General features: G+C 42.5%; 1 protein-coding gene across 1 annotated transcript; it reads left to right on the top strand.

Moving 5' to 3' along the window:
• The first annotated feature begins 10,087 nt into the window (after window positions 1-10,087).
• LOC145094278 (serine/threonine-protein phosphatase PP1-like) lies at window positions 10,088-11,686 on the top strand. The gene is made up of 3 exons (XM_079032557.1): window positions 10,088-10,434; window positions 10,535-11,094; window positions 11,329-11,686. The coding sequence occupies exons 1-3, from the start codon at window positions 10,257-10,259 to the stop codon at window positions 11,557-11,559; spliced, it is 969 nt and encodes a 322-aa protein (XP_078888683.1). The 5' UTR covers window positions 10,088-10,256; the 3' UTR covers window positions 11,560-11,686.
• The last annotated feature ends 861 nt before the right edge of the window (window positions 11,687-12,547 follow it).

The raw sequence follows: 12,547 nt of genomic DNA, 5'->3' as shown, positions 1-12,547 counted from the left end.
GCGAGTCAGGTCGCGAAACCCCAAACCCTTCGAGTTGAGACTCGGTGAGTCGGACAGGTCAGGACTTGAAAATCGGTAGACTCGACGAGTCATGGATTGACTCGGCGAGTCAAGTTGCGATTGGAAGGACCCTGAACTTATGAACTCGGTGAGTCAGTAGGTTAAATCGGTGAGTAGGGTTGACCTGAGAGGTTGACTTTGACCAGGACTTTGACTATGAGCAGAGTTGACTTGGTTGTCTTTCGGGGGTCAGTCAGACTAAGTGTTGCATTGATATTGATAGCTCGGGGAGCTAGTAGAGCAAGAGTTCAGAGAGTTGCTGGGCAGCAGCTAGTGGGATCATCAGTGCGTTCAACCAGTGCAGGTGAGTTTCCCTTTTGTGTGAATGGGTCTACGGCCACAATGCCGACCCATGTAGTTATGAGTAGAAGACCCGGGGGTTAGCCCTAGGCACAGTATGCTAGTATGATATTCAGGACGAGGTCCAATGATAGCGAGTGGGTGCCCAAGGAATGATTTATGTGATAGTTTATACTTCTTGTCTGTGTGATACTTGTATGTGCCTGGTAGGGAGGTGAGTGTGGGCGAGGTCCCGTATCTCACCAATAGCAGTGTGTGGATGGTGCTCCACATCTCATTAGTAGCATATTAGGGGCGAGGCCCAAGTTAAGGGAAATAGTGAGTATGGGCCGGGCCCGTATCTCACTATCAGTAGGAGCATGGACGGGGTTCCATGACTCATCAGTAGCAGGACAAGGGCGAGGCCCAGGACAGGCGAGGCCTTTGGACATGATACGTTAGTATGTGTTTAGCTTATGTGTTGTGAAATGTTTATGTGCTATTATATGTTAGCGGGCGAGGCCCTGTGGCAGGCGAGGCCTAAGTGAAACATATCTGTATCCGAGCGGGGCTCGAAGCTAGGCGGGGCCGTTGTAGCGGGCGAGACCCGAGGTAGGGGCGAGGCCCAGAATAGCGGGCGTGGCCCAATATGTGTAGTATGTGGATATGCATGGTATGTGGTAGGGTGGGGAACTCACTAAGCTTCGTGCTTACGGTTTTCAGTTTTGGTTTCAAGTACTCCGGTAGCGGAGGGAAGAGCTCGGGGTGATCGCATGTCACACACCATAGATTAGACAGCATGGGAATGTTTTACCCTGATAACGAACATGTGTCTTGGAAACTAATACTCTGATTATGTTTTGAATCGGTAATTTTGCTTTAAGTAATGTCATATTAAAAGAAATTTTTAGTCTTGAATTTTGGGACGTTACAAGTTGGTATCAGAGCCTTGGTTTAAGGGATTCGGACATGCTCTCGGGTGTGTCTGAACTCAAACTGAGGAATTAGTATAAAAGTTTTCAAAATGAAAAGATAGTTTTGTAAAAAGAGAGTTTTGAGAAAGAAAACAGTTTTAGAAAAGCAAAAAGAATTCAAAAATAAAAGAACTTTGAAAAGAGAAAAAGGGTGTGGTGCATGCAATCAGCCGAGCTCAAGTAAGTACCCCAAAATACCCATACAAGTTTATGTTATGATTATCAGTTAGTAGAACATCATGCTAGATTAGGACTAAGGATCTAGGGAGGATGCCTTATGTGCCTATTATTTGTGCTTTTGGAGCTGCATGATAATATTGGTTAGACAGTAGTAAGATAGCCTGTTTAGGTTATGCCTGATTTTATGAGCTTGTGTTCCATGCTAGTACAGATTCTTGCTATGTGGATATGATTGCTTGAGTTTGTTGTGGCTAGATTTTCCCCTTGTCTGAATGCTGCTTGCTTCGTGCAATATGGGATTCCGAGTGATGGGAGTTAGTCATTAGGTCGATACGTCACGTCATATGTGATCAGGGTTAAATAATCTCAGAGTGCTGGATTTGGCCCTATTTCGCAGCTCTTGTTTGAGTCCAACCGTTGTAGGGGACGAGTCTTTTACACGAAGGATTATCTGAGCCTCGTCACATGTGATGATATCCAGGTAATGGCTAATTGGCATCACAAGGAGACCTTCAGCAGCTGAGGACTGGTTTGAGTTGAGTCAGAGGTTTCCCTAGGGTAAGCCTAGGATGAGATAATGTTGGGAGCAGTAGTAGTGGATAAGGGACCTGGTGGAGTCGAAGCAATTCCTGAGGAAAGTACGGATATATGTGGAAGGTAGTATGGGCCCGTACTACTGAAAGCAGAGGATCCGTACTCGATTCAGGAAAGGCTGAGACAAGACCGGGAACCTGGTAGGGTGTGTGTTTGGTCTCGCCGTAGTGATGCGTATTCTGATAGTGGATGTATTATATTTTTAGCATGGTGACGTTGAGAGAGAGACCAGGGGGCGGATCAGGCGCCGGAGAGGGATCAGGCTCGGGTTCAGGAGCCGAGCAGCTCGAGGAGCGAATGAGGGAATTGATATCAGCCGAGGTTACGTGCAGTATTCTAGACCAGACTCCTGTGATCTTTGGCACGGTCAAGGAGGGTATACTGGAGATTTTGGATGAGAGGCTGGGAGCCTTCCGTACCGAGATGATGGCCTTGGTGGGAGCGCGTACCTTGACATTTAGAGAGTTCAGGGCTCGCAGGGCACCAGATTATCATGGGGCTAGGGACCCCATCGCTAGTGGCAGATTGTTGGCTGATGTTGCCAACGCATTCTGTAAGAGCTGGTGTCCTGAGGGGGACAAGGTCAGACTCGCTTCCTGTCTTCTGAAGGACAAAGCGAGGGATTGGTGGGAGGAGATTGGTCATGCTTTGGGGGATGATGCCGCGTTGGACGCGATGACTTGGAGCGATTTCTCGGCCAGGTTCAGGGCGGAGTTTTCACCAATTATTGAGGTGCAGCAGTTGGCACGGGAGTTTCAGGATTTGACGCAGACCACTGAGACTGTGGCGAAGATCACCGCCAAGTTCAGGGAGATGGCTCTTCTTGTACCTCAGTATGTCGCGGATGAGGGAATGAAGAAGGCCCGATATCACGAGATGTTGAGGGCTGACATCAGGGAATTCATGAGCAGGTCCGGCTGTAAGACGCTGGAAGATATGATTTCTCGGGCCAGAGAGAGGGAAATTGATTTGGAGCAGATCCGAAAAAGGAAGCCGGATGAGGTTCAGGTAGCTGCAGGTTCGGGCAAAAGGCCCAAGGGATCGGATTCGAGATCGAGGGATTATCAGGACCGCAGCCGATGCGGGAAGTGTGGCAGGGCGCACGGGGGCGCGTGCTGGAGTGGTAGCGGTGGTGAGTCTAGCTGTTTCAAGTGCGGTCGCACTGGTCATTTTAGCAGGGATTGTACTGTTACCACCACTCAGGGATCATATTTGATGTGTTTTCATTGCAATCAGCGGGACCACAAGAAGGCCCAGTGCCCCAGTTTGTTTTCAGCGGGACGGGTGATAGCACCCGCCCCTGCAACTTTGAGGATCGCAGATGGCCGTCAGGGCCGTGCAGAGGCGCCTGCGGTAAGAGGCAGGGCTTTTCAGATGACTACCTTGGAGGCGCGACCAGCACCGGACGTTGCAGGTATGCGATTTCTGTTTTCAGTTCTTTTATTTGTGCATGATTATATTGTTTTGTTCTGCATCATTATCGGTTTGAGTATTTTATTTTTGAGTGGTTGATTGTGATCGAGTTATATGCCATCTGCATACATTGGATATTTGAATGGTAATTAGGAGACATGCTCTATTGGAGAAGGTTTCATAGGATGCAGTAACTGTAGCATGCTTGGGAGAGACTTGGTATGTCTTGCTAGATCAGAGTTGTATAGTTTTAGAGATGGATTGGTTAGATCCCTAGATATGGTAATTTTGGGTTGCTTAGCATATTGATTAAGGAATGGTAGCAAGGATTGGGATTTCTTTTTGAGTGTTGAGCAGCAAGGGGTAAGCAGGATCGAAGTGGGGGAGAATCCTCCGAGTGTACAAGGGTAAGAGCACGCAGATCCAGAATGAGTGCACGATCTCTGAGAGGGAAAAGAAGTAGCATAGCGTATGATGGGTTGAGGAGTTCAAGGTTGGGAGTTTGAGAAACTCCTCCTCAGCTAGTGTGTGTATTGGTGATGGTTAGTATGTGTTGGGAATTCAGGTTGGAGGATCGCCTGTAGGAATCGAGTGGGCCAGAAGGTGGATCTTGAGAGCTGATAGCATGGGGTGATTTCGTACTAGCAGTTAGTGATAGAAAATGTTGTAAGACTACGGGGCAATCATAGCATTCACTAGAAGTCAGTGGTGGAAGGTGATGTAAGACTGTGGGTAAGTCGTAGTGTTCCATAGTAGCTTCGTTGGCGGAGTTGGGGCGAGGCCCTTATCTCCTAGTGATTAGATAAGGATCAGGAATGGGTAGTGGATGAGAATGATAGGGAGTTTGCCTGTATAGCCCTAGAGAGGTGAAGACCGTGGGAGAGGCCGCTCCAGGATATAGTTGGGTGAGACCCGTGGGTGAGGCCTGTATGAGATTAGCAGTGTAGGTGAGACCTGAGAGCAGGGTTGCTCAGTAGTATGGTTGGGTGAGACCCGTGGGCGAGTCCCGAGCGAGAGTGGTTAGACTAGTGGGACTAGAGGGTTAGAGGCGGGTGGGACCCGTGGGCGAGGCCCGTGAGTTTTAGCAGCATAGGTGGGACCTGATAGGGACCTTAGTGTCAAGAGATAAGGGATCGAGAACCCCAGGATTGTAGTGCCTGAATGGCAGAATAGATCAAGCAGTATTAGGTGGTCGAAGTTTCTTCGAAAGTCGCTGGGAGCGACTAGGAGTTGTGTTGGGACTAGTGACCGGTAGGAGCCGGTAATCCAGACATTGGTAGGACGGTAGGGACCAGGGTGGTCTCAGTTTATTCGGAAGGCAGATAAGGAATAGCAGAATTTTCAGTCTGTAGCAGTGCGAGTAAGCAGTCTATGGTGGAGTTCAGTTAGTTGATCGTGGGGTGCTCAACACCAAATTATAGTAGAAAGAAATGCCCAGTTGATGCTGTCGATAATGACCCGTACTGGAAGTAACGGGAATAATGGATTTGGTGAAGATAGGGTCTTTATAGTGACAGAGAAAATAGCTGGTTATGGAGCATCGCCTTGGGAAGGCAAGGGAATCGCGCAAGGAAAGAAGGGGTGAACCCCTATAGGTTCAGTATAGTACTCGGTGAGTACCAGAAGGATTGTCGGTTGAGTAAGTTGTGTTTCCAGGATGTTCAGGGTCAGGGTGACCCGAGACTATTATCCGCAAGGATTGATGTTAGTCAGAATGACCGGGCGGAAGACTAGCGAAGGTAGGCAGCTGGTGTTGGAATGATTAGTTAGGTATTGAAAGCAGATCGCAGGCGGTGGGCCATAACAAACTTCAAGGACGAAGTTTAGTTTAAGTGGGGGAGAGTTGTAACACCCAAAGTCAGAAAGGCCAAGAAAGGAAAGGAAACCCTAAGTTTAAGAGGCGACTCGGCGAGTTCGAGTAGGATCCGGGTCGAGGAGTAAGTGACCGACTCAGTGAGTCGGCCAAGGAGACTCGGCGAGTCTGTTCTGAACAAGGAAAACCCTAATTCCGGGGGTTGTATCCTATATAAAGGGTGTTATGTCCCTCCCTCAGCCTCCATATCATCCTAGAGAACCTGTAAACCCTAGATTTCGTGTGAGCTTCCATCATTTGAGAGAAATAGCTTTGGAGGAAGGAAATTTTGGAAAGGAACTTGAAGATCAAGAAGGTTGCTTCAAAGCAGAGGTGTAGATCCGAGATCTACTTCAGTTTGTGTTCATCTTGGAGGTAATAAGCTGCCATTTTCCCTCCTTGGCATCTAGATCTATTTTGTTATGAGATTTGGGGGTTTTATGGTTGATTGAGACCCAATTTGAGTTCGGGGGCTTAGATATGTTGTTGCCACTTCAGATCTATTGTTGGGATGGTCCAATATGTCATAAAGCATCAAAAGATGAGTAGTTGGTGAAGCCCTTTTGTCCTTTAACCAAACCCTAGTGTGTTTTTAGCCTAGATCTCCTTCTCTACACGTAAAGTTTGCAACTTTATGTGAGGAATAGGCTTGGGAAGGGTAGATCTACAGTTTGGAGTCCACGCATGACTCAAAAGTCCTCTACATGTATGTAGATCTGAATGGACTCGGCGAGTCCTTTGAGTGGACTCGACGGGTAGCATGAAGATGAGGAGGAACTCGACGAGTGGGATGAACAACTCGTCGAGTCGGATGAAGTTGGGCAGGAACTCAGCGAGTTTGAAGAACAACTCGGCGAGTCTGTTGAAGATTTTCTTGGACTCGGCGAGTCTGTTCTTGGACTTGGCGAGTCAGGTCGCGAAACCCCAAACCCATCGAGTTGAGACTCGAATCAGTGAGTCGAGTGGAGACTCGGTGAGTCGGACAGGTCAGGAATCGGAAATTGATAGACTCGGCGAGTCATGGACTGACTCGGCGAGTCAAGTCGCGATTGGAAGGACTCTGAACTTATGAACTCGACGAGTCACTAGGTTGACTCGGCGAGTAGGGTTGACCTGAGAGGTTGACTTTGACCAGGACTTTGACTATGACCAGAGTTGACTTGGTTGTCTTTCGGGGGTCAGTCAGACTAAGTGTTGCATTGATATTGATAGCTCGGGGAGCTAGTGGAGCAAGAGTTCAGAGAGTTGCCGGGCAGCAGTTAGTGGGATCGTCAGTGCGTTCAGCCAGTGCAGGTGAGTTTCCCTTTCGTGTGAATGGGTCTACGGCCACAATGCCGGCCCATGTAGTTATGAGTAGAAGACCCGGGGGTTAGCCCTAGGCACAGTATGCTAGTATGATATTCAGGACTAGGTCCAATGATAGCGGGCGGGTGCCCAAGGAATGATTTATGTGATAGTTTATACTTGTTGTCTGTGTGATACTTGTATGTGCCTGGTAGGGAGGTGAGTGTGGGCGAGGTCCCGTATCTCACTAATAACAGAGTGTGGATGGTGCTCCACATCTCATTAGTAGCATATTAAGGGCGAGGCCCAAGTTAGGGAAAGAGTGAGTGTGGGCCGGGCCCGTATCTCACTATCAGTAGGAGCATGGACGGGGTTCCATGACTCATCAGTAGCAGGACAAGGGCGAGGCCCAGGATAGGCGAGGCCTTTGGACATGATACGTTAGTATGTGTTTAGCTTATGTGTTGTGAAATGTTTATGTGCTATTATATGTTAGCGGGCGAGGCCCTGTGGCAGGCGAGGCCTAAGTGAAACATATCTGTATCCGAGCGGGGCTCGAAGCTAGGCGGGGCCGTTGTAGCGGGCGAGACCCGAGGTAGGGGCGAGGCCCAGAATAGCGGGCGTGGCCCAATATGTGTAGTATGTGGATATGCATGGTATGTGGTAGGGTGGGGAACTCACTAAGCTTCGTGCTTACGGTTTTCAGTTTTGGTTTCATGTACTCCGGTAGCGGAGGGAAGAGCTCGGGGTGATCGCATGGCACACACCATAGAATAGACAGCCTGGGAATGTTTTACTCTGATAACGAACATGTGTCTTGGAAACTAATACTATGATTATGTTTTGAATCGGTAATTTTGCTTTAAGTAATGTCATATTAAAAGAAATTTTTAGTCTTGAATTTTGGGACGTTACAACCGGGGAACCGAATAGAATGATCAGGCTGGGACTAGGACGATATTCTTGTGGATTTTTGAAACCGGGAACCGGCAAAAACTGGAACCGTATGTTGCTATTTCTCGAGGACTGGTTCCAACATTGAAGACACGACAAGAACCGGTAGAACCGACAGTCTGGTTCGGTTCCTATTTTCCACCAAGTTCGGTTCCTAGGTCTGTTCCAATGTTCATCCCTAATGCATAAGGTCGTATCAGAGAGTAGGACAGCATGGACGATGACTCAGGGCCTCCAAATTCTTCAAATTTTCAGGGCCCATTTTATGTATCTACTTATATTATTTTAGAAATAAAAAAGTTTTTGGTATTAAGTAGTCATAGGTAGAGGCAAAAAAGGGCCTAATTTTTTTTATTTTGCCAGAGGCCTCAAATTAGCTTGAGACGGGCCTGATTGTTCATGTGGGCCTGATTGTTCATGCGCGAAATACTAACCATAAAACTTTCGGTTATTTTGAGCTTCTTAACAAAATATTTTCTCCCACTTTTTCTGCATATGCGAATGTTAGGTTCGTGAGTAGGGTACTACATGCTTTCATGTGTTTACGTATGTACGTTGCGGCGATGCTTGGTGACGACTATCGGACAATTAAGCACCAACTACCCGACAATTAAGCACTTTTGACCGACGAATGACGTAAAAAACACAAATCATTTGATAACGTATTGTCTGACAACTAAAACTGTTATTCATTAATCTAAAAAGATTCTATCACGTCATCTAAAACTATTATTCATTAATCTAAAAAGATTCTATCACGTCATCTGTCCAATAAAAATCCAACCCTAAATATATTAGGTTATAGGTATATCATACATTTCCTAAATCACCTCTCTTATTCACACCCGATCTCGAAAATATAAATTTATGCATATCGTCATCTCTAGTTGGCACAGGGATCTTGATCCGTAATTCAAGAATTTTGTACGGTTACAAAATCAACACTTTATGTAGAAAAAAAATCCAGATTATAAATTTGCCAACATAACGTACATAAATTTTACAAAACAAAACAATAGATATGGCTTAAAATACGTAAACCATTTTTGTCTATTTTTCTGCCCAACTTCAAATGACATAAATGAAAAATCAATAATTTAAGTTATAATTATTTGTACGATAAGAATGAATGTGTTACATCCTAAACACACAATCTATGTCTACCGATCCTTAGGTTATATATGCTACAACTTAAAAGTATAACTGGAGAAGAGATTGTGTGATTCAAAATGAAAGTTTCAACAAGTATGTAGTGCGTTACATGTAAATGTATGATTGAATGATAGATTCGTTTTCTTTAATGATTAAGTCACTAATGACAACTTAAATATGATTCAAAATGAAAGTTTCAACAAGGGTCTTGTGATCCTTAAATTATATGTGCTATAACATAAAGGTATGATTAAATGAAAGATTGTTTTTTTAACGACCAACTCATACACCCGTCAATCCACTACTAAATTACATATTTATCCCAATAAAGACTTGAAACCTCAGCCTATTCAATAAAAGACAACTAAACTACATCTAAACTCCAAGTAACACTTAGAGCAATTATCATTGATGAGAGATTAAATATTTAATATATTTTCTAACAATTTGGACGGTAGGAACAAACTAACACTACCAAAATAAACATATAAGGTATTTAAAAGTCAATTGTACATTGAATTGTGTGGAAAAAAATCACATGACATTTTCATTAAGTATTGCCAACGATCCTGCTCACTTTCTACTCTAGATTGCCATTAAATGCTTGTGTTGTTATAGAGTTTATCTACATTGCCATTGAATGCATCTCTTATCATAACAATAGTTCCCTTTATTCTTAGTATGTAATTTAAAAGCATTTACAATCTCTTATTGAGTATACCCATAAAAACCTCACTTCAAGATGATTAATTACATTTTATGATTGCTTGATTTATAGAATATACCCATAAAAACCTCACTTCAAGGTGATTAATTACATTTTTATGATTGGTTGATTTATAGATCACATGAATTCATATAAAAACTCTAAAAACAGCGAAATGATTCAAGAAAATTACATATTAATTAGAAATGTTATCTAAAAGTTGAATTGACTAAAATACCCTTCTTTGATAGTTGGGTTTTTGAGGACTCTCTATTTTTAGAACGTATGTAAATTCAAAACCAGAAACGTCATCTTCCGGCGATTCACTTCACTCCTCTCCAGTAATGGATATCGTGGCTTTTGATCGGTAGATGCCGTGCCGTGTAAATGTTGTCTTTGCACTTGTACAACTCCACTTGTCATACAAACGAAGAGAGAGAAACAAAATTATACCGTCACCGTCGTTCATCGCCTGATACCGGAAAACAGCTAAAGGCACCGACTGTTCTTAAGTGCTCTTCGGTTCAAGTAATCATTCGGTGGAGTACGCCAAACATACACGCGTTTAGTAATTAAAGAGTTAGGTTTTGAACTTGAAGTGTGAGTGAGAAGAAAAAAAAAAAAAAAAAGACATAGCTATCGTCATCTTTGTACTGAAGACCGGAAAAACAGCTAACTCAATCGGTGCACTAGCCCCTAGGTTTATCTATATCTACACATACAATGAATCATAATCTAATACTCACTTTCATCTGTGAGAAAGAGAGAGTGAGAGAAAGAGACCCGGAGTTTTGAGAGTTGAGCGGAAATGGAGGAAGCAGTCCTCGACAAGTTTATCAAGAAGCTGTTAGCGGCTAAGGTTGGATCCGTTCCGAAGCAGTTTCCCTTCTCGGAATCGGAGATTCGTAAGCTTTGTTTGGCTTCGAGAGAGGTTTTCCTTAGCCAGCCTAATTTGCTCGAACTTAAAGCCCCGATTAAGATCTGTGGTGACCAAATTGATTTCTTTCCGTATTGAACGTTAATTTTTAACTAATTAAATTGTCAAATATGAGTAGCTTTTCTGATTAATAATTACTTTTTTTTCAGGTGACATCCATGGACAATATGCCGATCTCCTCCAGCTGTTTGACCATGGAGGGCACCCACCCAACTCAAATTACTTATTTCTGGGTGACTATGTTGATCGTGGTAAGCATAGCCTTGAAACAATCTGCCTTCTGCTTGCATACAAGATAAAATACAAGGACAACGTCTTTCTTCTCCGGGGAAACCATGAATGTGCTTCCATCAATCGTATATATGGTTTCTATGATGAATGCAAGAGGAGAATCAACGTCCGTGTTTGGAAGATGTTTTCTGAGTGCTTCAAGTGTCTACCTGTTGCTGCGGTTGTTGAAGAAAAGATACTTTGCATGCATGGAGGATTGTCTCCGGAGCTGAAGAAGTTGGATCAGATTCGGGGCATACCTCGCCCCATTGATGTCCCCGAACAAGGGCTGCTATGTGATTTACTGTGGGCTGATCCTGATAAAGATGTGAAAGGATGGGGGCCGAATGAAAGGGGTGTGTCGTATACTTTTGGTGCTGATAAACTTACAGAATTTCTCCACAAGCACGATTTCGACCTTGTCTGCCGTGCTCACCAGGTACATAAACAGACAAGTTGTACTGTATTTGACGTCCATTAAGCATGGTCCCAATTGACGGGAAAATTTTTACTTTTTTGGGTGCGAGAAAAGATTAAAATTTTTGTCGACGGTCCTGTCCAAGTCAATTGGACATCAAATACAGTACAACTTATTTTTTTACAGACCTTTGGCATGTTTTTGGCAGACATAACAAATTGGAACATATTTTCCTATTTTGTTAATGATTTTCAGGTTGTTGAAGATGGGTATGAGTTTTTTGCGGACAGGCAGCTAGTAACCTTGTTTTCTGCACCAAATTACTGTAATGAGTTTGATAATGATGGTGCGATGATGAATGTCGATGAAAAGTTAACTTGTTCGTTTCAGATTATAAAGGCTTCTTTGAAGAAAGGGAGGGTTGGTTTTGGAAAATTTAAGTTACCACCAGCAACACCCCCACACAAAGTAAAGAAGGCTCCTTAGTCCTTAGTGGTGAAAAAGAGCCAGGCACAATCCCTTTGGAGCCTGTGCAATAATAATCTATATAAGTTATGTTTATGTTTAACAACTTAATTCCCAGAATTATGTTGTAGTGTGAATGTATGTTTGTGTCGCAATAAATTTGAACATTTGCCATATGCACTGTTCATGTTTAATGGTTAAATAATAATAATATTGTGTGTTTGATAATATGCTTTATTTCTATTTTTTTTCGTAGTTTTGGTTCAATGTACTATTATTAGTATATTAAATACCATAAATTGCTCACCTAATTGTATTTAATCTCTATTCATTATATATATACTTATAAAGGAAGATTTTTTCTTTCATCACATTCATTTAAAACTCCCATGCATTTTTCCTTTCACCACATTCATTTGAAACTCCCTTTACTTTTTAATTTCTTTCTAATAATAATCATAATTTGGATAATTAGGTTAAATAAATATCAAACCAAAAGTATAATCATATATAAACTAAATTTTAATATTAAAATAATATCATTACTTCTACTTATAAAGTTATGTTTTTTTAACTGTTAATATATTATACTTTTATTAGTTTTAATGTATTCTTGGATGTAAACAATTATCATTTTAAAGATAAAATTTTGGAAGATAATTTGTATAAAATACTTAAATTATTGATTTTAATATAACATTACATGGTCCACTTAAATATAAGTACTTTTAGTTTAACTTAAACAACCTAAATAATATTTTGTAAATAGTTAAAAGTGATAGATTTTAGTGTCTTTCTAATAATGATTATAAAGTGGTTAATAAGGGTAAATACATATCAAACCATAACTGTAATCATAAATAAACTAAATTTTAATTTTAAAATAGTATCTTTACTACTACTTATAAAGCTATGTCTTTAACTTTTAATATATGATACATAATTTATTGGATTTAATATGTTGTTATATGTAAACAATTATCAATTTAAAGCTACAACTTTTGAAAAG

Source organism: Lactuca serriola, chromosome 3 (assembly GCF_051521515.1).
Source record: "Lactuca serriola cultivar US96UC23 chromosome 3, Lser_US96UC23_V15, whole genome shotgun sequence".
Classification (NCBI taxonomy): domain Eukaryota; kingdom Viridiplantae; phylum Streptophyta; class Magnoliopsida; order Asterales; family Asteraceae; genus Lactuca; species Lactuca serriola.
Note: the sequence above shows the minus strand (reverse complement) of the source record. Positions and strands in the feature narration are given on the sequence as shown.